Raw genomic sequence first — 22,212 nt, 5'->3', positions numbered from 1 at the left:
TGTCACTTTGTGGGGTTTGGGGTTGTGTGTTTAGAGTCCGGAGGGTTAGTTAAACTTGTAAGCAAGGATGTCAGTTAATCTCAACAATAGTTGACATGAAACACAAACTGTACAGGGACACATCATGCTCAATGTAGCGCGCTCTGTAGTTCGGGTTTTTTTTTGGTTTTTTTTTTGCTTTTGTCTTTTGAATTCTATAACCTTTCACAGAGTCAGATGTTTCCAGCAAGCAAATGTTAAAATATCCTTCATACGCTCCCTTCTACAATGAAGCAACTGTACCAAACGATAGCCTCAAAGATGCGTCCTTCCCACAGGCCAAGTATCTACAGCAAAGGCCTAAAGGGGCCTCTTCGGAAGAGCTATAACCCTCCCCTCATTTCAGGCTTCCCCAAGCATGCCAGCGAGCCTGCTCTTTTCTTATAGTCTTGTTATTCAACAGGCTGTACACAGGGGGTCCTGCCACAACCACACACCCAAAGACACCCCCCCCCACCAAGCAGAAATGTCTTTCCATGCTGTTTCAATAAAACACAGCAAAGTCAAGGGAAAATTTTGGTAGGAAAACGTTTGCCTTCCTGGGGCTGGATATGGGAAAGGCAAGAATGAACGCCTTGCACCTTTTTAAAGTACAGGGCTGTTCTTAGCCTCCTTTCTGGCAGCAGGGAAGGTAGCAACAATGATGTGAAAGCTTCACTGGTGAGGCTGGTGGCTTAGAGGCCAGGAGCCTTGTGTCTGCAACGTTGTCTGCTGCTGGAAAGTGAGCTAAAAATGACAACTTAAAAAAAAGACCTGGATGGAGACAGCTGAAATGTTTTAACACACCTCTACGGATTACTTTACTTATGTGCACACAGCACTGAAAACGATAGGAGCCTGAAACATGCCCAACTGTCACCCTTTCCTCTGGGTCTGGAATGGGATCTTGCTCCCTCGCCAACCAAGTCTGAGTTTTGGCTGTCACAAAAGCATATCTGAATTGGCCAGTGCTTCAAAGTACAGGCAGCTAGCAAGCAAACACACAGAGATATCCATTGGACACATGTATATACACTTACATACACATACAGGTATATCCATGAATGACTGAAGACAGTAAACACCAATAATAGAGGCAATAAGAAGGAACTTCAAACCCTTCCCTCCCCATGCATGAGTGCAATGTGAAATGGAGACCGACAGAAATGTCACTGGATGAGAATGGGTGATGGACAGGGGTCCAGCCACTGAGTCAGTGAAGGTCTCAGCTTAGCTGAGGGCCTATGGGGGCTGGCATTCAAGATGGAGAGGAGCTCGCTTCCACGCTGCTCAAAGCGGGCACATGGCTCACTAAGCCTGCTTCGCAATCTCTGCATGGACACGTGACGAGGGTTGCCCCGTGCGTCCATCCTCATGCAGATACCATCCTGCTGCAAAACGCAGTGAACAAAGCCTTTGCAGCTCCTTTTCCTTAAGGAAACCCCAATGAACACTGTCTCGCTTTGAGAGTAGAAGTCCATCTCAAACCTGCTTCGCTGCAAGAGCAAGTCAGCTCTGCAGCTCAGGGAGCAGCTCCCATTAGCTGTATTGCAGAGAACTGTCTCCTGCCGACCTGGAACTGAATACAGAAACCTCTTCTGCTTGGCCTCTAGCAACCAACTCAGCCCGGACCCCCTAGTGCAATGTATGGGACAGAATGGAAAGGAGGCAGATCACGTGCGATTAATAACAAAGCCAACGGGCTGTGAACGGCTGGCAGTCGTGAGGCACGCAACCAAGCAAAGCCTCTGTCACACCTGCAAGAAAGGTCACATGTCGTATTTAGGCAGCTCTTGGACAGAATGGGAAAGGTACCTTGTTCTCAGTCTCCTGAGCCAGCTGGCTCTGAAGTTGCTGGAGCTGTTCTGTGGAGTCATTGCAGAGCTGCTGGTAGGAATCCTTTAGAGCACTGAGTTGGGTAGAAATCTGCTCCTTCTCATAGTCAGAAAGCCTGCAAGGGGGGGAACGCAAAGTCTCTCATTACATCTAGAGAAAACGGCACTTAGCTCTGTGAATTTAGGATTTTGTTCAAAGGAAATAATCCTGCAAGCACAGAATGCTGCTACCAAAAGGCCAAGCTAATGATGTGCCACGGAGACCATGGCACAATGTGCTAATGGCACATAAAGACCATGGCACAAAGGCCAAGCTAATTATGCGCCACAACCATTGTCCCATCACAACCTGAATTTGTCCGTATCACAAAATTTGTGCTCCATGGTCCCGTTCTCCTTTTTTTTACCGACCACTACACGTTGTACTTACTTGTGGCTATGTTTGGCTAGGAAAATCTGGGCAGTTTTGATGGCCTCAGAGACTTGCTCCTTTTTTGTAGCTAGTTCTTCATTAAGTGCCTGTTGAAAAGAAGAGGGACGCTACGATTCAGAGCTGGGAAACACACAAGCAGAAGCTACAGAAGTGCTCCAAGACTATAGCCTACGCACAGCACTGCAGCAAAAAGCATCCAGGCTGCTTTGCTTTCATCAGTTTGGAGATGCTCAGTTGGAAACAGCAGAACAAAGTTTTAGTCTGTACAACATCAGCATGAAGACAACCAGAGAGATGGAAGGAAGCAGGATCCCTGCCTTACCTGCTGCTCGGAGATGGATTTCTCAATGTCTCCCAGCTCTTTGCCCTTGGGTGAGACAGCCTTGACTTGTGCGCTCTGCTTCAAACCAGAAACCCAGGCCAGGAGTTCTTTCACCTTGTCCACGTGCTCCTGTTTTTCTTCCTCGACTACTTTCTACAGGTGGGGAAGACAGAAAGATAAACCATGTTAATGAAAAGGCAGACCCAGAATTCCCACTGCCAGAGACCAGCAACAAGCAGGTAGAATCTTTTGGGGGACAGATCCGACAAAGTCCACATGATGTAAAGCTGCAAAGAGGACAATTTGGGGCTTAGGTGGCGGGTAACCATTTGTAGATGCTATTAAGTGAGCCTGCGCTTTCTGCTTATGCCAATTCTTCATTTGGTTCTATAAAATAGCCTTACTTCCTCCTCCTCCAGCCGCCGGAGAGCATCACTGATGTACTTCACGTGCTGGGTTGTTAGTGTCACCAGAGCCGTATAGCGAGTCCGTAAATCCATGAACTGAGGAAAAGAACAAAGTGCAGATTTCAAACCCCCCGAGGTCACAGAGCCACAGTACTTTGTAAGACACAACATGGGCACAGCACCTCTTGTTCAGATGGATCCCAAGCACTTCCCCGGTGAGAGATGTTACAGCACAGCAAGCTGCACAGCTAGGGAGTGAAAGGTAGATTTGGGTCCAAGACAGTGCACTGAACCCCTAAGCTCTTCTGAAAATGGCCATGGGATCTTTAGAGTCCATATGAAGCAGACTGGACCCTGGCTCTCAAAAGTCCACACGCAGCATAAAGTATGTACAGTAGAAAGTAGGCTGCGGACTTTGGAAGGACAAAAGGCTGAATTGACCCTTTTGGGATTTGAACTTGTGCTCCAAGGGTCTAGGTCATAATCAAACTATTAGTGTCCGGTTTCCTGGCCTCATAATGCAGAGCAGTGGGGAAAGGCTCCTCTCCTCTTAACTAAACTAGCAGGAAGCAGCTCATCTTCCCCTGTCCCCTGCACCTGATTTTATTAGGCAATAATAATAAAAAAAAACCCCACTCTTCCCCCACCAGGCTAGAGCTGGAAGGCAAGCAGACTCCTCACCTCCTGCGTGATGGCATCTGAAGACGACAGCATGCGTCTGCGTTTCACAGGAGACTTCTGCTGTGATTCAACAAATGCCCTGTATGTCATGAGCTGCAGCTCGTAGTCCTGGAAGTTAAAGGCAGAAGATGATTTTGTGTTGAATGTTTAATGAAGCTTAGTGTTTTGGAGTCCCTGGGCAGCTCATTCAACCTGCCTCCCACCGCTTGGTGCTGGAATCACTGCTGACAACAGCTGAGGAGTTTGTTTCTCCTCACCGGCTTATGAGAACGGAAGATGAAGAAAATATCCCCTCCCGCCCCCAAGCCCTGGATCCAGGCAATATGTTGTTACCTTGACAGCAGCCGAGTACTGCTGTGAGAATTTCTGACACTGGTCCAGTTTGGCTTGATTTCTCTCGATTTCTGCAACCAAAGCCTTTGACAAAAGAATTCAAAAGCAAAACCATTATCAGAACAACTGCTGCAGGTGCAGAGGGCTTCCTTCCCCCTGCCATTTTAACTGAGTTTTCCTCTTTCATCCTCTTTTTATGCATAGCCCCATTTGCTGTCCTCTCACACTTGCTCAGAGGTGCCAAATTAGGTTCCCAGTTAGATGGCTCTGGTGTCTTCAAGCAGAAACAGAGCAAGTGATGCCTCTGTCTTTCCTTCATTCCATAAATCAGACACAGCTCAAGGTCTCTTTAAGGATGCTTTGGTCTGATGAAAGGCCAAATGCATTGAAGGGCCTTGATTACCAAATAGCCACGTTAATCTCAGCCACATTCAGAACCCAGAGTGGAGGACGGCAATGTTTGTCAAACGGGAAAGACCAAATCAATAGACTACATCTCCCTTTCTGGAATCCCCTCTCCTGGAGCATTTGCTCATCGGTTGTGAAAGGAGCTTGAATGAGACCAGTGGGGACTTTAAACTTACTAAAAAAAACAGGATAGAAATAGCTCTTCCCCCATCCTGCCAACAAACTGCAACTCTGAAACCCTTTAAGGAGGGAGAAGGAAAGGGAGCTCAGGCTCTGTGGCCCATTTCATCCACACGAGCACTTTCTATATCCACCTAGCTGAGGTACTTACATAGCTCCCACTACTGTAATATCCGAGTTCTCCATAATTTTTGATGCATTTATCCTCCCAACACCCTCGTGGGGTAGGCAAGTGTCACTGAGATCTGCATTATGCTAACCCCTGAGCCATCCTTCTTGTCTCCTTCCAGTAAGCCTACTAGGAACTGCAGGTCCCAGAACAGGCATCGGGTGATGGTAACTTTTGGAATTAGCCTCCTGGGGTGTATTTTACTGGGCTAGCAGTCGACAAAAGCTTGTACATCTGACTACAAATCCATGCAACAGTCAAGCCTTGCAAGGCTCATCTCACAAAACAACTTTTTACTAGAATCATCTTGGACACCAACGCTGGTCTAGTGAGAAAGGCGCCGCTTCAGGCCTTACCGTCTGCTGGCTCAGCTGCTCGGACAGCACTCTGCTATCTTCCGCCTGCCCCGGTTTCATCAACTCCTGCTGGGCAGTGGTCTCCTCAATCCACCGGATGAGTGCCCCATGACACTCGCAGTAATCACTCAGCACCTCCTGGATGCTCTCCAGCTCCGTATGGCTGAAAGGACAAACCGAGAGAAAGAGAGGGAGAGAGCCGTTACTACACCTGAATCCCTGTGTCAAACCAACAGTCCAGACCTGGCCAGATAAACAGAATGTCTCCAAATCCCCCCGGGGATAGTTAGAGAGACCTCGTGTTCTGCTCTGGGGAGACGGGGAGCCTTTTCAAGCGGGGCTGCAGTGTGCGGGTACTGGAAACAGAGCCAGCCACAATAAAACTAATCAACTGCACTGAGAGGCTGTAAAAGGTATTCCAATGCGAAGCATCCTCTGGCAGAGAGCAGCAGCTACAAAGCTTGCCCACAGGATGGCAGATTGTCTAAAAACAGCAAGGGATGGAGCCAGGAGAGGAGAGAGAGACAAAGAGAAGGAAGTTCCACCTTCCCTTCAAAGGGGGAAACAGCTCACAGTATCCACCCGTGAAGAACAACACTGCTAACCCCAAGCAGCCAGAGCGAGAAGGCAGCAGCATCTCACCGGGTCTCGATCTGAGAGCAAGCTCTCTGCCAGCGATCCCACAGCTGGCTCCCCTTCTCCTGGTAGCGCTCTAGGTCGAGGCTGCGCTCTTGCTTCATCCGGTACAGCTCTTCTCCCACAGTCTTCGCCTTGGCGATGTCCTCTTCCAGCGTAGAGAACACAGAGCTCTTGTCCTTCACTTCACTGAGCCATTGCTTTAACAAACATCAAGCCGGTTCAGCAGATATTACTGGTAGAACACCTCACTTCAAGTTATGGCTGCTGCTACACAGCATAACAGGGATTTCTTCAATAAAACTTTTAAAAGAGCAAGGAAGAGCAGTGAATGTAGGGCAGGTAGCCCTGCCTGACACCGCCCTGGGGAGGGGATTATTCTTTCTCCATAATCTGCAACAAAACTGGCCAAATCTAGGACTCAGAGATGCAAAATATTGTAAAGGCTGGTGCCCACTTTGGATGAGTCTTGTAAGAGTCACCATCTGTGAGCATAGCCCAAAGGATCTGCCAGGTGCCATCAGCACCAGCCATGCAAAAACATCTAGTGACCTTATCTACCAGGGCATCTGCTCTACTGACAGCACCCAAAGCAATAGGGACTGCATGGACTCAACGAGGGAGCAAGGCAGATGTACAAAGCAAGTCAGATGGACAGAGGGAAAAGTCCAGTTTTACAAATGGCAGAGAGCCAAGACCAGCATGACACTGGTTTCAACTGTGTACTGCTGGAGAAGTAACATGACCCACCTTCAACGTAGCTCTGTGAGACTGAATGGCAGCTAGATCTGCTGGGACTGCCTCCTCCTGGCTCAGTTTAACCTCATACCCCTTGACCAGTGACTCTGCTCCCTGGGTATCCCGAACAATCAAATCAACCATCTTTAGCCTAGGAGGGAAAGAGGAGGAGGAAGAAACTGTGACACTCTTTGCTGTGAAGTCATTGCCAACAAAAATATCATAGAAACACAGAAAATAAGGCTTGGAAGGGTTCTCAGGAGGTCACAACTAGTCCAACCCCTGCTCAAAGCAGGACCAGCCCCAGTTAGATCATCCCAGCCAGGGCTTCGTCTACCCTGGCCTTAAACACCTCCAAGGATGGAGACTCCACCGCCTCTCCAGGTAGCCTGTCCCAGGCTCTCCGGGTAGCTTCACCACCCTCCTAGTGCAGAAGTTCTTCCTAATATCTAACCTATGCTTCCCTTGCTGCAACTTGAGACCATTAAAGCCCATTGCTCCTTGTTCCCTCATCTGCCTGTTGGGGATGACCTGTCAAGCTGGTCTGTTCAAGCACTAGGAGGAGACATCTAAGAGAACCAGTGCTGCCAGGGCAATGGACAATGACTACAAGTACCTGTCCAACACAAGCGTCGTAAAACTCTACAAAACCTGAAGAAATGAGAGCGGACCCGTGTATCCAGCAGGGCCTAAGAGCTGGAATGCTGCAGTCTAACACCACGTCTCACAGCAGCACCTTTGGCCATCTCCCACAAATCACCAGTCTCCATTTTTTAAAGGTATCGAGGGGCCCAGCTCCCACTGTCCTTAATCTCTGTGCTTTGATGCTTCCAGCTGTAAAGGGTAGTCTCCTGTTATGTCTCCCCAGAAATTTTACAAAAGGATACCATCCGGACCCTAAGCATCCCGACTGCTTATCTGCTCCCTAAGTTAGTGCCTGGGAAGTACAAGCCTCATAAGAATACTATTAGCAAGCAGGTTACAGAGACACCTGCTCTCAAAGCGCGACCACAATTGCTCTTCGCTGCCAATAAGTGACCCAACAGTCCAGCACACATTGCTGGGCCTTCAGCAAACAGTCTCCATGACTAGAGAACCACTTTTTAATCCTGCTTTGGGCACTGCCTTCATAAGATTTTTGAAAAGCAGGGCAAGGAACTTCTCCACTCTTCTCCTTTACTCTTTAGGCAAAAAAAGAACTCCCCGCTTTGGCAACTGCCTGCTTTTGTCTGTGCTGATGGAAGTGAGGCACGAACAGCACTGAACAGAATAACCCAGAACAGGAACAGTCACCAAGTAAGTTCCCCTGCCTGGCTCACAGCAACTAATGCTCCTCCACGCTGAGCTGTGCACCCGCTGCTAATGCAGTCCCCGCATGTGATTCTACCTCCCAGCTCCTGCTCAGGCTATGAGCACAGACTGCTAAACACCCCGGAGGATGCTGCCAGACTCCGATGTCGGCACAATGTGGGTTGGACCATTTCCCAGCAGAGCGCACTGCAGTCTCTGCAGTGTAGTATAGACCTTCCCAAGCCGGTGTCATACTAGCAAGCTTGGGTACTGGAAGCTGCCTTGCTACAGCAGGATACAGCATGAGGTTCGTTCACTGCTCTTCTTGGCAGGGCAAAAAAATTCGCACCAATCTCTGCACTGCCACAACAAACTGCTTCCAGTACCTGAGCTGAGTAGTATCAAGCCAGCGCCCATTGCAGAAACGCCAGTATAGATGGGCATCCACACACACAACTCTTCTGGAGCACCACTCCTGGGACCCACTGTTCCTCCTGAGTATGCTGTATCTGCTAGACAGTCTCAGGCCAGTTCAGAAGACAGCTGAACGCCTTCCTCGTTTCAGAGAGGAACCATGCAGCAGAGCCTCTTTTATCCATGCAGAGGTCTCAAAAAGCACATCCCCACTCACTTGTCCAGGTAGATGAAAGAAAGCCCACACATGTGATCCATCTTATCCACCAGCAGGCTGAGTTCAGAACGCAGGTGCGGTACACTGGACCCCGTTGGAGACTTGTCCAGGAAACTCTTGCATCGCTCAGAGACTTGCTGCAAGTCACATTTCAGCTGCTGCAAATCCTCCTGCATGCGCTGCGGGGGGACACAGAGAATTAATAGCCACGTATAGTACAGACTGGCAGGGAAAAATGCTGAGAAAAGCAGGGGCTGCCATGGCACAGAGCAGACAGACACAGAGATGAACAAGATAGGGTACAGGAAGATCTCTCTGATATTTCCAGCGTAAAGCTCAACTCAGCAGAATCCTTTCAGACCCAATTAGGGCTGGGCTCTGAGCGGCTTCCACAGGCATTGCACCATTTTCTTTATTCACTTCCGCTATCGGATTGTGCCACACTTAGCCTTGATGGCTGTACAGGCCAAGAGCATTCGCTCTTTTGGAACTGCTGCTTCTTTTATCCCAGTTGAGGGCAGCAATTACTGCACGTGATGAGTTTGCCCAGCTGGCTTCCAGCAGTGTTGTTTGCAAAAGGCCATGCGTGTGCTAGTTGCAGCACACAGAAAAGGAGCATACATTTCAATCAGATTTCCCCTCCCACCCCCTTGGATTCACGTCTTGCACTCAGTGTCTGCTCAGTGGGTGGAGGAGTGGGTTGGGCTTGTTGACATCTTTCCACAGGGAAAACCATAGGGTGGGAAGAGATGGGAAACAGAAAGCAGCAGCAAAGCAAGATGCGTTCATTGCCTTTCTCACTTAAAAAGTAAAATCCTCGCAGAGGGAGATAAGCAGGGGAGTCCTTTGGTAGTATTTATGCCTGAGTATTAGTGCCACCTGCACATCCCACTTCCCTCTGTGCCACTGCTAACCTAGCTGGAAGGACTGACCTCTTGCTCTGCAATGCGGAAGGTGTTCTCCTGAATAGCGTCACCATCTGCTCTGGTGCTGGCCGGGGTCTGGATTCGGTTCACTAGTCTCTGCTCACACTCCTCCAGGTGCAGGCGAATGTTCTTGAGCTCCGAGAGATACATCCTGGCAACCGTCTCATCTTTATCCTCTGTCAAATCGTGAAAAAAAACACACAAAAAGGCCATCGATCAATCACCATCTCAAATGAGAGGCTCAGAGCCAGGTGCAGCACTGGCCTGATGAGAGAGAAGCAAGGGCAGAGGTCTCTGCTCAGATGGAAAATAATTCAATCAAAGCATCCCTATAGCTAAGAAGGCTTCTAGCCAGGGGGTAGCTCACATTGTGAAAGACTGTTTTATCTGAGTCAGAGCCAGCCCCCTGACGTGCTACACGCACACCTGTAGATAATTCTGGGCAGGAACAGATGTAACGGTTATAAAAGGAGAGCAAACTCGCTGAATCTTTGGCCTGTCTGTTCCAACCCGGTGGCAAATGGAAGTTAAACCAAGGCATGTTACCCCTGAATGAAACAGGGTTAAGTTACCACGGTTTAACTTTGCTTACAGGGAGACAGCAGACAGGCAGCAAAACGGTGCCAGGGGAACAGTCAACACATGCTCACAAGCGGTGAAGTCCTCCCTCTTTTAAAGCAGTAAAATTCTCCATCTGCCCTCACTGTCTGAATGACACGACTGCGTTTAAACATACATTTCACTCGATGGCTTTTTCAGCGTCTCCCACAATGAAGCAGATGACAGAATCGACTGCCAAGGCAGTGTTTTGCCCAGGGCTCACCTCAGGTGGCACCAGGGCTACCAACGCCTAGGCAGATGCCTCCCCATCAGCTACAGAACAAGTGACAATGCCTGGGTCACTCTGCACAGGGCTGAACTGCTCAGCATGCTGGTAGCATGCCGCCCCCATGAAGGCCATGCATGGAAATGGGCTGAGGCAGAGAAGGCAGCTGTGTACGAAGTCAGAATCAATGATGTTGCTTAGATAGTTCAGAGCACCTGCGAGCCCCCCAGTCCTTGGTCCATCCATTAACCTCTCTCCAGCTCACCGTTCTCCATGGACTCCAGAAGCTGTTGGAAATGTTCCTTACAGGAGTCCACTTCCTCTTCCAGGTGCAACCGATCAGCCACCGAGAAGAGCTCGGAGTCACAGCTGTCCTGCAGGAAGTCTTCATAGTGAGTCTGGAGGCTCTTCATGGCTTGCTGGCACTCTCCTTGAGCCAAGGACCTGAGCTGCGGAGGCAATGGCAGAGTCTCTAACCATCAGGAACAAAGTCCCACCTTTCACCCAGATACACCCACACACCTCCCAAGCCCTGGAGTCTCCCAGACTTTGCGCCCATTTCTCAGAAGCAGTCATTCATATGCTTCTCATCTGGGGAGAGGCTGCTCTCTCCAAGGGGGACAACCAGCCCTGGGCCCTCCCTAGGACAGCCCTGCTCTGGCAGGTGCATTGTTCTGCACGTCACCTCCAGGTCTGCCCTGCTTGGTGTTGTTATTGCTGTGTCCCCAGAAGAATAATCTACATTTTCCTGAATGAAATTGCTCATTGTAAAAAAGGGAGAGAGAAGTGAGAAGGAGCTGAGTCTCAAATCTCTCCCCTTTACCTCGCTCTTAACAGTTCACCAAGGAGTGACTGGAACCAGATCTATGATGCCTTGGTTCATGAGAGCGGAGGCAGCGCCAGGGGCACTAGACATCTGTAACCACTTTTGCACTGAAGCCCCCAGAGCTTAGACCCCCCTCAGCACCAGTACAGTGCTGGCTCTCAGCCCCTTTGGCTCGGTCCCTTGCACCCACCCGATTTCCTTGTACTCCCCATGAAGCTACAGGTGCCTCTGCATCACAGCCCACCCCAGCCAGGATGATTTAATCCTAGACACTGCCGGGGAGGTGGCGATGTGCAGCCGGGGCAAGCTGCACGGTACCTTCTCCATGTTCCAGCCTTGCACCAAGGCCAAGTCCTTCCGCAAGTAGTTCCAGGAGATCAGGCTCTTTGTGTTCACGTGGAGCTGGTGCCAGAGGGCCATCACTTTCTGGTACAGCTGCTCCACCCTGCAAAAGGACAGCGCTGTTCTGTCACCGCTGATGCCCCCAGGGCACGTGGCTACAGCAGGCCGCCTGGCCTGATCCTGCCGCAACAGGCTCTTGAGCTTTCTGCCTTTAACAGCATTTGCACTGTAAGCAGGTACGTCCTCCCCTCCAGGCTGAGTGTCACAGCTCAGCCTGGATCTCTGACATCCCCTCACATATGGCTGGCGTCAGCCCAAGCTCATGGTGGCTAAAACAAAGTTCTTCATCTTTCCCCACTATCCCCCTTCTCCATCACTGTGGACAACATTCCCGCCTGCCAGCCAGTTAGGCCCATCATCTGGGGATCATCCTCCCCTTCAGGTCCTCACATCCAAGCTCTCTCTACATCTTGCTGATTCATTTTGCACAAAACCCAACACATAGCTTTTTCCTTCTCCACCTCCATAGCCAAGCATCTTGCCCAGAGACTGCAACATCCTTTTCTCCAGCCCTGACAAATGCCCTCTGGCCCTGCTCACACCCATCCAGAAGGCTGCTGCAAAAATCATTCCCCTAGCCCGCAGCTCTGACCAGGTCTTTTCTCCCTGAGCTCCTCCATGGCTTCCCCTTTGCTGCAGCATCAAACATATGCTGCTCGTCTTCACCTTTAATGTTCTCCGTGAGCTATCCTCACTCCTGCTACCAGCTCTCAGAAACATTGATTCCCACCTCCCACCAGCCCAAGAAGCCAGGCTCCATCACCCACTTCTTAGATGCTCTGCTTTTCTCAACACTCAGGAGAAGCTCCTCATAGCTATCAGCAAGTCTTCCCCTTATCCTCCTTCAAACCCCTCATTAAAACTCTTCTTTAGCAGGTTGCCTACAAACACTTGACAACGTTGAGGTGGCTGCTGTGCTAGGATCACTGCCCATCATGTTGACCAACACTGTTGCTTTGTTTCCTGGGTCCCATCTGTCTGTCTCTTGTCTTAGCCGTAAACTGTAAACTCTGGAGCAGGGATTATCTTGTGTTCTTTTTCTGTACAGCACCTTGCACCTGGTCCAAGACTGAGCTCCTAGGCACCGTACACATAACAACTAATGGCTGTGGAAGCTGCCAGGCAGGCTCTGCTACAGGTAATGCCTCACTAGCCTAAGAGCAAACAGAGCCCAGTGCCCTTTGCTCCTGCCCAGGAAGTGAGAGAAAACTCAAGTCTCACGTCTACACTAGTTTCCTTGCAAACCCCGACCATAGACATGCTGCCCTCACACAAGCCAGAAGCGTGGTCGTTTGAAACTAGCCCTAGCACTAGTTGCACTTACAGTGGTCTGACAGGTCTAACACAAGGGGTCTGCACCAGTGTAAAAAGCCAGACAGTCTAGACAACCCCCCGGGGACCAGGCTCCCTGCTAATACTGTCATCAAAGGGAGTCAACGGGGGCCAGGGTGGCGTGGGCGCTAAGGCGCACACTTGACAGTGCAAAGGTCACAAGTTTGAGGCCACAGAAGCATTCATGGCTCAGCCTGACAAATCACAACAAAATCTGAAAGTTCTGCTAAATACCTTGTCCCAAGGACATGAAAATGAAAGGGAGTCAACAGTAACTCCACTTTTGGTTGATGCTGATTATCTGTCATTGGGAACTGAAATCCCTGACTGAACAGCAACCAGACCCTGCTATGCCTTTACTGGATAGCACCCGCCACACCTGGACTCAAGCTCTGGATCAGGAAATGGAGCACTCCCTGTCACTTCACTCCCTCGGTGCCTCCTTCCTAACTACTAAAGTCCTGACAAGCCTTAAACAAACAACTCCCAGGAAGAGCAAGGGGTTAGGCATTTCCTAAAGCACCAGAGATTTGTTCAGGAGCTGTATAAATACCCCCCACATTGCAACAGAGGCAGAGAGAGGCCTCCCCTTGTCACTCTGGCTCCCAGTTGCCAAACCACAGCAAGCCAGGAAGAGCAGGGCTTTGTTACCTGTTAGCAATGTCGATGGCCTCTTTGTTCGGAGGAGGGATGAGGAAGCACACCGATGGCACCATGGCTTCATTTCCAGTGGGGCTGATCACCTTCCATTTGGTCCTCTGGGAGTTATCTTCCAGCACGCACTCGTCATTCTTGCAGATTGTGATCTACGAGGACCGCGGAAGGTCAGAGTCTGACCTGGCACCCAACCCACAACAAAGCGTCGCCTGCAAATGCCTTTCCTGACAGCCAGGTCCCTTTCTAGGAGGTCCCAGAGCTGCCACCGGGGGAAAACTGGATTGAAATGTAAAAGCTCTCTTTAAAAAAGAAAAAAAAAAAAATCAACCCAAAAGGAGGTAAATTGCCAGTCGCTTCCGGAAAGGAAGAGAGGAGAAATTAGATAAAATTGGGTGGGATGCAGGCCATTATTTAATGGGAAGAGATCAAGCCTCTGCTCCTCTGGAAACAGGACACTTACTACCACTCAGAGCAAATCAAGGTCATTGAGAAAGCTATTTGAGAAGCAGAGACTGTTCCCTTTGCCTCCTTACCATGCCATCAAATAGGACAGGATCCATCCAAGCTTCACCCTTTCCTCCTTCCCTCTCTCCCAGCTCCCACACAAGGTCATTCTTTCCTTCCCTCCCCAGAGAAACCCCCTGCCGGGCTGTCCCATCAGCCCGCTCACCTCAATCTGGCGATAGTCACAGATAGCCTTGACGGGGATGGTGCTCCTCAGAACGTGGTCTGGGTTTCTCGGCTTCAGCTGAACGATGGTTTTGGACCGCCCCACCAAGCTGGCAACGGAGCTCTTCGACTGAATGAGCTGCTCCTTTTCATCCTGACAAAGGTAACAGCAAAGCATTGGCATTGGCAGGCCATGGGGGGGTAAAACAACTGGTCAATCCCTTAGCACTGCCACAATGCCCCTCTGCTCCCCAAAGGCAGCAGCCTCCTGGCTGGGAATTTAAGGTCTGAGCCAACACAAAGAGACTTCCCTTCACCTGAGCCCCAGGGTTGGGAGGACAACACACAGCTTTTCCCCTGCTAGGCAACTGTATGACACCCCCCGCCCCGCAAAGCTGCATGCAGAGCATCGGTTCTTTTGCTGCTAGAGGCAAGAAAATCCCATCTGTCGGCACATAAAGGGTGGGGACCAAGAGCTGCTTGGCCGATGAGCCATTCCTTTCTGCCGCTCTGGGGAGGCTGTAGGAACGTGCTCCCCTCCCGACTCTCACAAAGCAAGGAACGGCAGCACATTTCAAACCATGTCTAGAAGATCAATGCAGCGGGGTAAGGGGATAAAGTCCCACCCCCAGAAACGGTTAATGGGAGCCTGGTCACAGCGTATGGGCAAATGGATGGGTTCAGTGAGGCTGTCAACTTCCCCCAAGTCAGCTTCTGCACACGTGTACCCCAAACGCACGGTCAATGCAAGGTAGCTCACACCACTTTCATTGAAAAGCTACCTCACATTCACTATGTGGCTACTACGGAGCAGCTGACACATCCCGAGCTCCCCGTCTTGCTTAACCTGAAATAAACTGCACGCATGCCCACCCTCAGGGCAGAAAGGCATTGTCCAGTTGCCCCCGCCCTCCAGTTTCTGCTCATCTCACTGCTAGCTAACACAGGGATGCTCCCTTCCAGAGCACTGTCAAACCCCCAAGCCATTCCACTTGAGAAGCACGTCTTTCAGGATGTCATTGCAAGCTTTAGGGTTCAGCCCATTTTTTTTTTTTCTAAAGTCGGAAGTGACAATCCAGAGACATTTAACCCTCATGCTTTCCACGCTCAGCCCATTAAAAAGGGTTAGCTTCAGTGCTAGAAAGGATGACCAGTCAATTATTTAATGGTATGGAAAAGAAGTGCTTAAAGAAACTACCTGTGCCTGTCCCAGGCAGCATGGTTGGAAGAAATACAGCTTTAACTCATTAGGTAAGAAAGAGGATGAGCATACACTAGAGAGAGAGCCAGAGCATCCTGTTACTTAGATCTTGGCTACTCGTCTAAACATGGCACAAGGTCCTACCACGCCAGAGGCCCAGGGCCAGCTTTCTAATGCTCCAGAGTCTCAGTACGTGTGGATACCACTCTGATAAGAGCACCAGAAGCCATGACAGCTGCTCCACGTCTTGATGACTGGAGGAGACAGGCTGAGCACCAGACCTGGATTACTCACAGCACCTGAGGACCCTGACACGGAGAGGAGCGAATGCCACACCGAGCCTCGAGAAGAAGAGAGAGCACAGGTGAGCCCAAAGGATTTACCCTGTGTGGCCGACTGACCATCAGATCAGTGCCCACATTCCTACAGCAAAGCCTCCAGGGACCAAACGAACCATCAGAAACACTCTGGGAGATCAGACATGGCAACTGGGTCATGCAACATCTGAGTTCAACCTCCCTGAATATTCATCATAGCTAAGCAATGAAGCACTAGCATGAATTTGTCCTCCTCTTTAGGGCACAGAGTTCAATCACAGGTTGATGCTTCTCCCCCCGGTTTCTCTTGTTCTGTCTATTGGCATTGCTCAGCTCCCACCCTACTGTGTGAACAGCTCTATGGTGCTCCCCTTGCATTAATGTCACCCTCTGGCTCAGGGGTGGGCAAAATGCAGCACACCAGGCCATTCTATCCGGTCCGTGGGGCCCCTAAAAAAATTTTGAAAATTAACATTTATCTGCCCCTAGCCACCCATCATGCAGCCCTTGATGGCTTGCCAAAACTCAGTAAGTGGCCCTCCGTCCGAAATAATTGCCCGCCCCTGTTCTTGCTGCTGTCCCGATTGCAAAACAGACATTGAATGCTCATTGCTTTGATTTTAGAGCTAGCCTCCTTTGTGGACCCAGCGTAACCAATTAATCAGACACTTGATCTGAACTCAGCGAGGGGGTTTCTCTCCATCCCACCTTGCTCTTGAAGGAGCAGCAGCAGCTAAGGAGGTTACAGCCTTCAACTAGATCAAAGTAGAGTACGTTTTCACTGGATCAAAGCAGAGTGACTGCCTCTACCCAAAAAAATAGCTTATCCCTACAAATTTACATATGGAAAGATGGTTTGATGGATACTAATGATGAGAACTTTTTAAAAGAAACCGTGAGCACTTCTCATTTTTCTACACTACAAGAGGTGTCTAGTCAGCTTATCTGTACAGCCAGCCACACCAGCTTTTAACAAGGTCACAAAAAGCTGGAGTGTTTTGTGCCAAGGTGCCTCATACATGAGAGTCCTTCACTGCAGTCACTCATCTTCCATTATAACTATTCAATTAAAATCAGATTAGTGTGGACAGTGTTAAATCAACACTAAGTGGTACCATGGAGGTCACACCCAGGCTGCGCTCCAAAAACACACACACACACACACACACACACAGTGTGTGTGAATACTGTGATGAAACACTGCTACAGCCTCCTCCTCTCCGAGGTCGGTGGTAGTCTGTTCCCCCCACCCTCTCCCTCTCATGCGTCTATCATTTTGGTGGCTAAGCAACCAACTCTGCCTTGGTGCCCCCTTGGTCTGGCTGACTATGGGAGGCTACATTTTGAGCTTCACGCTAATGGAAGCACCCCAAGTTTTTGCAGTGGATCAGGCACCCTCAAGCTTTATAAGGCCTGTGTATCCCAGTGGGCACAGTGCCGCAGACAGACCAAGGCTCTTGGGTGGTGGCAGCCATGACCCCAGGCGTGATCTGGGAAGAGGGCAGACACTCTGAGCCTGATAGGTGGTCGGGCGCAGTGAGGTGGGTGTCCCAGCACAGGCGTGGCCCACCACAAATACCACTGCAAATCAGAATGCAAAGAGAGGGCAGAGGTGAGTGGGCAAAGAACATGAAGCTTAAGCATGCCGATCTAAGAATGAATATACCATTTTTCCCCTTAAAGCCAAAGGCAGGCAGCAAGGGTGCTGCATGGGACTGCTCATCTATCATGTGGACACCCCATAATCTGGGGGCTGATAAAACACCCACCATGGAATCCTGGAGCAGGTCCTCCAGTCGGGTCAGGCTGGTGTTACGGTCACAAGAATACTTCCGTTTGATGGAGTCCTGGAGGTTCCTTAAGTACGTCTCCGACTCCCGGGCATCACTGAAGAACTGCAGAGCCAGAAAGCGTCAGAGAACTCCGTACCACTCAACACACCCCGGGCCACTCAGTGACATATGGTGCTGAAAGGGTCTGACCAACACCCTCAGCAGGCAAGCATCTTCTACTGCCCTGTCCCTCTGTACTATGACAGCTGTGAGCAGCACTATCTGCATGCCGAGGGCTATTCTAGAAGAGCTGAGCCTACAACATAGAGGGCAAAATATCCCCTGGGGACAGGTCAGAAGAGAAGGAGTTAGAATGGAATAAAAAAAAAAAAAGATGATGCCCTTCACCAAACTAGAGTCAGTTGGGGCTGTGCTACAGGCACTCAATGCAGATTTTGTTCTCTGAACGGCAGATCAGGGAGGGCAGGGCTGGGCTCTCCCTGCTACTCTACCTGAAAGTAAGCAGCGTTCTCCTTCACGTGCTGTTCCACGCACAAGCAGAGCTGTTTGATCCACTGCCACTGGGACTGGACAGCCGCACTGTATGCCTGGGAAGGCAAAGGACACCACGAGTTACAACCAAAATGAAATCAGTTTTATGGGTCAGCATTTAAATAGCTCATGAAGTTCAGACTGTTCAGCTGGATTTGGCTCCCACGAGGTGCAAGGCAGAGTGTACTGGAAGAGACACAAAAGGAAATAAAGCAGAGAGGCCTTTTAATGGTACCTCCTGAAAGGACATTTCCTTCTACTCTCCAGCACGGGGAACTGTGGGGTGGTGCTGGTTCATGAATGAAACAGCAAGAGAAAGCATGCTCCAATAACCTTAAAATGTTTCTCCATCACTTTCATGAGCATGAACAATTCAAAATTAGCTCAGGGTCATTTGCTGTCTTATCTTACCACAGGACCTTGGGCCTGGGCCCTGGATAAGCAAGCACTTCTTGTCATCATCACAAAGGTATTTGTTTTCCTGGTATAATAAAGCTGTTTACCACCACTTAGAGCTGATAAGAGTGACTGGGGTGGAGGTATTGTTGGTTGCAGCTGTGTTAGTCTAAGGACACAGGCAGACAAGGTTCTTTGGGTAAATCCAATATCGTTTATTAGACCAACTAAAATACTTGGAAAAATTCTTCTTTGCAAGCTTTTGGGTACAAACACCCTTCTTCAGGCCGAGGAAGCATCTACCCAGGGTGGAGGTAGAAGTGCGGCATATTTATTGCATGTTTGCTGATCATGCTTCTTCATGAGGATTTCCCTGGGTTCAGCTGACATGACTTGGGGTGAAACCCTTTAGTATGTGCCCCTGAACAGACCACGTACCTCGACAGTTTGTTTAGCTGGGTGATTCTCTAGGGACAGCAGCTCAGCTGTATCTTGCAGAGACCGAAACACATCCTGCTTCTCTTCCAGTTCCATTGTCAGCTCCTGAGCGTCAGATACACATAAAGACTCTGGTCAAAATCAGACACTTGTGTAGTAACCACATTTCAAGTATGTAACCAAAACTGAAGATGTGAGAGGATCTGAAGATGCGACTAAGGCATGGCTGAAACCAGTGACGGAAAGTCACCGAGAATTTGACAGTGCCTCTGATTTACATTTTGAATGGCATTATTCGATTAAGAATTGAAAAGGTAATGTCTTTCCAGCTGTAGCCCAGAACTTCATCCTGGGAATCTCTTGAACCCTGAATAAGATATTTTCCCCCCATGCTTGCAGATGTGGACGTGGGTAGGGGACAGGGACAAAAAGAAACCCAGCTGAACAGACTTTACTTCGAGCTCCAAACTCTGCCGAGAACCATGTTTTGTGGGTGGCAATGACAGGTTACAAGCACTATGGGCTTGTCTGAAGGAACTCAGAGCTCCTGAAAAGTCTCAACTACAGTTCCCAGTGGTCTCCTGAATTTTTCATGTAGCTAAAACGCTCACAGCAACAGCAGCATCACCAGCAGAGCTGTACAGCTGGAGGCCGCACCTCAGGGTTTCACTCACCGAGAAGTAATTTCTTTTGGCTGCAATGTTGGAGTTATTGTCACTCCAGTCGTAGGCCAGCTCATCTTCCTCCTTTTCATTCAGCCAGATGAGCTCAGTTGTGGCTCGAGACACAAACCCGTACAGACTCTGGAGATGCCGCAGTCGGAAGCTTGACGTTTCCTGCGCCCAACAAAAAACCCGCTCCCCTCAGGTGAGCTGCAATGGGATCCTTCCCCGAATCTATTTCAGTGCCCCCAAGATGGGAAGAGGGCTTAAAACACTCTTCAGATGCCCTCCTACCAGCTAAGTGAGAATCATGCCCCATGCCCCCACCACATTCCTAGGACAATTGCCGCCACGAGGATCTGCTGCAAACTGGGAAGCAGTTGTGGGAATATCTTCCGGACTGCATGGCCCAAGGCCAGCAGGCAAACAGCTTGTAGAAGCGGCCACTTGCCTCCTGGAGACAGGGGGAACTAACTGAGCCTAAAGCCATGGCCCTCAGCAGTGCACAGTCCAGCCTTGCAGAAACTATAGCTATGTGGGTTTACAGGAGGCTGCTCTTCTCTGCTTGCAAGCCCCCAAAGTTGTTGCTAGTGCAACAGGGCATGGATACACCCTGCGTCTTTCACCTTGGACATTGGGAGGGTGGCCAGGCCCCTCAGGAAGCAGCAGCGTACAGTGCCAGTGGGTGGGGTGTACAATACCCACTCACCATCAGCTTGCAGTACTGCGTCTCCAGCTTGCCGAGTGTTTCCGTGTAGCTGGTGCGGAAATTCTGGGACATTTTACCCTGAGGAACGAAAGGTATTGGGGTCACCTACCAGAGCTCCCATGTCAGAGCAACACCCCACAAATCCAAAGCAAGTCCCTTCCCTGAACTGCCCACGAGCAGCAAGACAAGGAAGCAGGAATGTCTTTCAGTGCGTGTCTGGGGAGGTGGGAGTGTCTCAGGCTGGGGGAAAGAGTCCTTTTTCTCAGGGGAGGAACTTATCCAAGGGAAAATAAAGACTGATTTGCAAGAAAACAGCTGGAAGACATATCCAATGAGCAGCCTCAGCACTTGGGTTTAAGCCCTACCCATGTTTCACAGAGTAAGTTTGGAGGGATAAATTCAAGTTTGTTCATGCTGGGGGGTGTTCACTGAGCCCGCCTGTGCACCCTCAGAGACGCAGCGTGTGTGGCCAGGTCACCCAACAGCAACAAAGATGCCTCGCTGCTTCAGACCCAAGCCTGTGCTTCCTCTGAGCCACAAAACACTGGCAGGACCCACCTTCCTCCCCTCATCCTCACCCGCGTGAGCTCTTGCCAGTGTAGCTACTCCATCCTCCAGCCTGTCACCTCACCTCGTACAGCCGAGCCTCCTTCACGCTGGAGCCCAGGTCCTCCACGCTGGTGTGGACGTGCCGCTGGGTGTCCAGCTGAGATTCCACGCTGGGCAGGTCGCTCCCCCACTCTTCTCGCTCCAGCCTCATCTGAAACAGCCACCAATAAGTCCAGCCAGCCTTCTTCAGGCTCAAAAGCACGCGAGACTGGGGGTGACATTACCTCCCAGCTCGCTACCAAGACACAACGCTCTTTAAGGGGCTGATCCTAACATCACTGAGGTCAAGCACCCAACTCTCACTGAGTTCAGCAACAGACAGGTCCCAAGCCACAAGCCCAAGCCATTCAAGAGGCCTTTTTGAGTTGAATCCACCTCGCGCCCTGCTTTGAAGAGTACCTTCCCCATTCGCTGTGCACAGCCTGTTAAAAGACAGCATGTAAACCCCATCTCCAGCCTTTCATAATTTTTAGGGTCGGAAGGGACCTGAGCAGATTATCAAGTCTGACCCCCTGCCATGGCAGGAAAGAGTACTGGGGTCAAACAACCCCAGCAAGGTGTTCATCGAGCCTCCTCTTAAGGACCCCCAGGGTAGACAGTCCCAGCCGTAGCCAGCCTACCAGAGGCATGACACGGATGGGCACACGCCGCACGCCTCGGGTCCCCTCGGGCTCTGCGCCCCCCCGCCCCGGGCACCTCAGAGAAGGCCACGCAGACGGCGCCCACGGTCCCGGGCTCCACGCAGACGGCGGCCCTGGCTCTCGGCCGCGGAGGCTGCCTGTCCCTTTTCCAGGCTCTGGGGCCCGGGAGCGTGGCCACCTCCCCGTGTGGGGTCTGCTCCCTACTGGGGTCTCTGGCGCCAGGTGGAGGAGCTCCAGGCCACAGTCCAGAGGCTGCGCGCCATCGGGGGCTGTGAGCCGGAGATCGACTCCTACTGCCGGGCCCTTCTCCCCCGGGAGCCGCAGGGTCGACCACCGTCTCCCTCCAGGACAAGGGAGGACTCGGGGACCTCCCGCTCCGTCCAGTCAGGGGCATGGACCGAGGTGGTCAAGGGCCCCAGGGCCGCCGCACCAAGCCCTTGCCCCACCGGCGCTTACACACCTCTTGCTGCCCCGGCAGAGCCGGTGGAGTCGCCAGCTCCCACAGGCACCACGGGCCCGACTGCAGCTACCGCCCCGCTCTGCCCACGACCAGACGTAAGCGTTTGTTGTGGGAGACTCCACGCTGAGGGGATGGAGGGGCAGTCTGCCGCCCCGAGCCCTGAGCCCGGGAAGTCTGCTGCTTCCCGGGCGCCCGCATCCGGGACATTGCGGAGAGGATCCCTGAGCTCCCCCAGCCCACAGACCACTATCCCATGCTCCTCATCCACGTGGGCACCGATGACACGGCTCCCAGCCGGGTCACGAGGCGCTACAGGGATTTGGGAGCGGGGCTAAAGGGTCTGGGGCACAGGTGGTCTTCTCATCAATCCTCCCAGTCTC

At 51.0% G+C, this 22,212-nt stretch overlaps 1 protein-coding gene across 18 annotated transcripts in view; it reads right to left on the bottom strand.

Moving 5' to 3' along the window:
- The window catches only part of MACF1 (microtubule-actin crosslinking factor 1), a 194,524-nt gene that overhangs the window by 101,554 nt on the left and 70,758 nt on the right, over nt 1–22,212 (bottom strand). For all 18 annotated transcript variants that reach the window (XM_019547553.1, XM_019547549.1, XM_019547558.1 and 15 more), the window contains exons 15-35: nt 20,754–20,882; nt 20,123–20,200; nt 19,426–19,587; nt 18,752–18,856; nt 17,878–17,973; nt 17,363–17,488; nt 14,077–14,229; nt 13,401–13,555; nt 11,334–11,460; nt 10,455–10,638; nt 9,370–9,539; nt 8,438–8,616; nt 6,529–6,667; nt 5,785–5,978; nt 5,143–5,305; nt 4,030–4,113; nt 3,697–3,804; nt 3,013–3,111; nt 2,609–2,761; nt 2,284–2,372; nt 1,834–1,969 (exon numbers count right to left, since the gene is read on the bottom strand). In XM_019547553.1, coding sequence (XP_019403098.1) covers nt 1,834–1,969; nt 2,284–2,372; nt 2,609–2,761; nt 3,013–3,111; nt 3,697–3,804; nt 4,030–4,113; nt 5,143–5,305; nt 5,785–5,978; nt 6,529–6,667; nt 8,438–8,616; nt 9,370–9,539; nt 10,455–10,638; nt 11,334–11,460; nt 13,401–13,555; nt 14,077–14,229; nt 17,363–17,488; nt 17,878–17,973; nt 18,752–18,856; nt 19,426–19,587; nt 20,123–20,200; nt 20,754–20,882 — 2,829 coding nt within the window. The remainder of the gene's footprint in view (nt 1–1,833; nt 1,970–2,283; nt 2,373–2,608; nt 2,762–3,012; nt 3,112–3,696; nt 3,805–4,029; nt 4,114–5,142; nt 5,306–5,784; nt 5,979–6,528; nt 6,668–8,437; nt 8,617–9,369; nt 9,540–10,454; nt 10,639–11,333; nt 11,461–13,400; nt 13,556–14,076; nt 14,230–17,362; nt 17,489–17,877; nt 17,974–18,751; nt 18,857–19,425; nt 19,588–20,122; nt 20,201–20,753; nt 20,883–22,212) is intronic.

This window comes from Crocodylus porosus, unplaced genomic scaffold, assembly GCF_001723895.1.
Source record: "Crocodylus porosus isolate Cpor-Errol unplaced genomic scaffold, CroPor_comp1, whole genome shotgun sequence".
Classification (NCBI taxonomy): Eukaryota; Metazoa; Chordata; order Crocodylia; family Crocodylidae; genus Crocodylus; species Crocodylus porosus.
The sequence above is the reverse complement of the archived record's forward strand: the minus strand, read 5'-3'. Positions and strand labels throughout refer to the sequence as shown.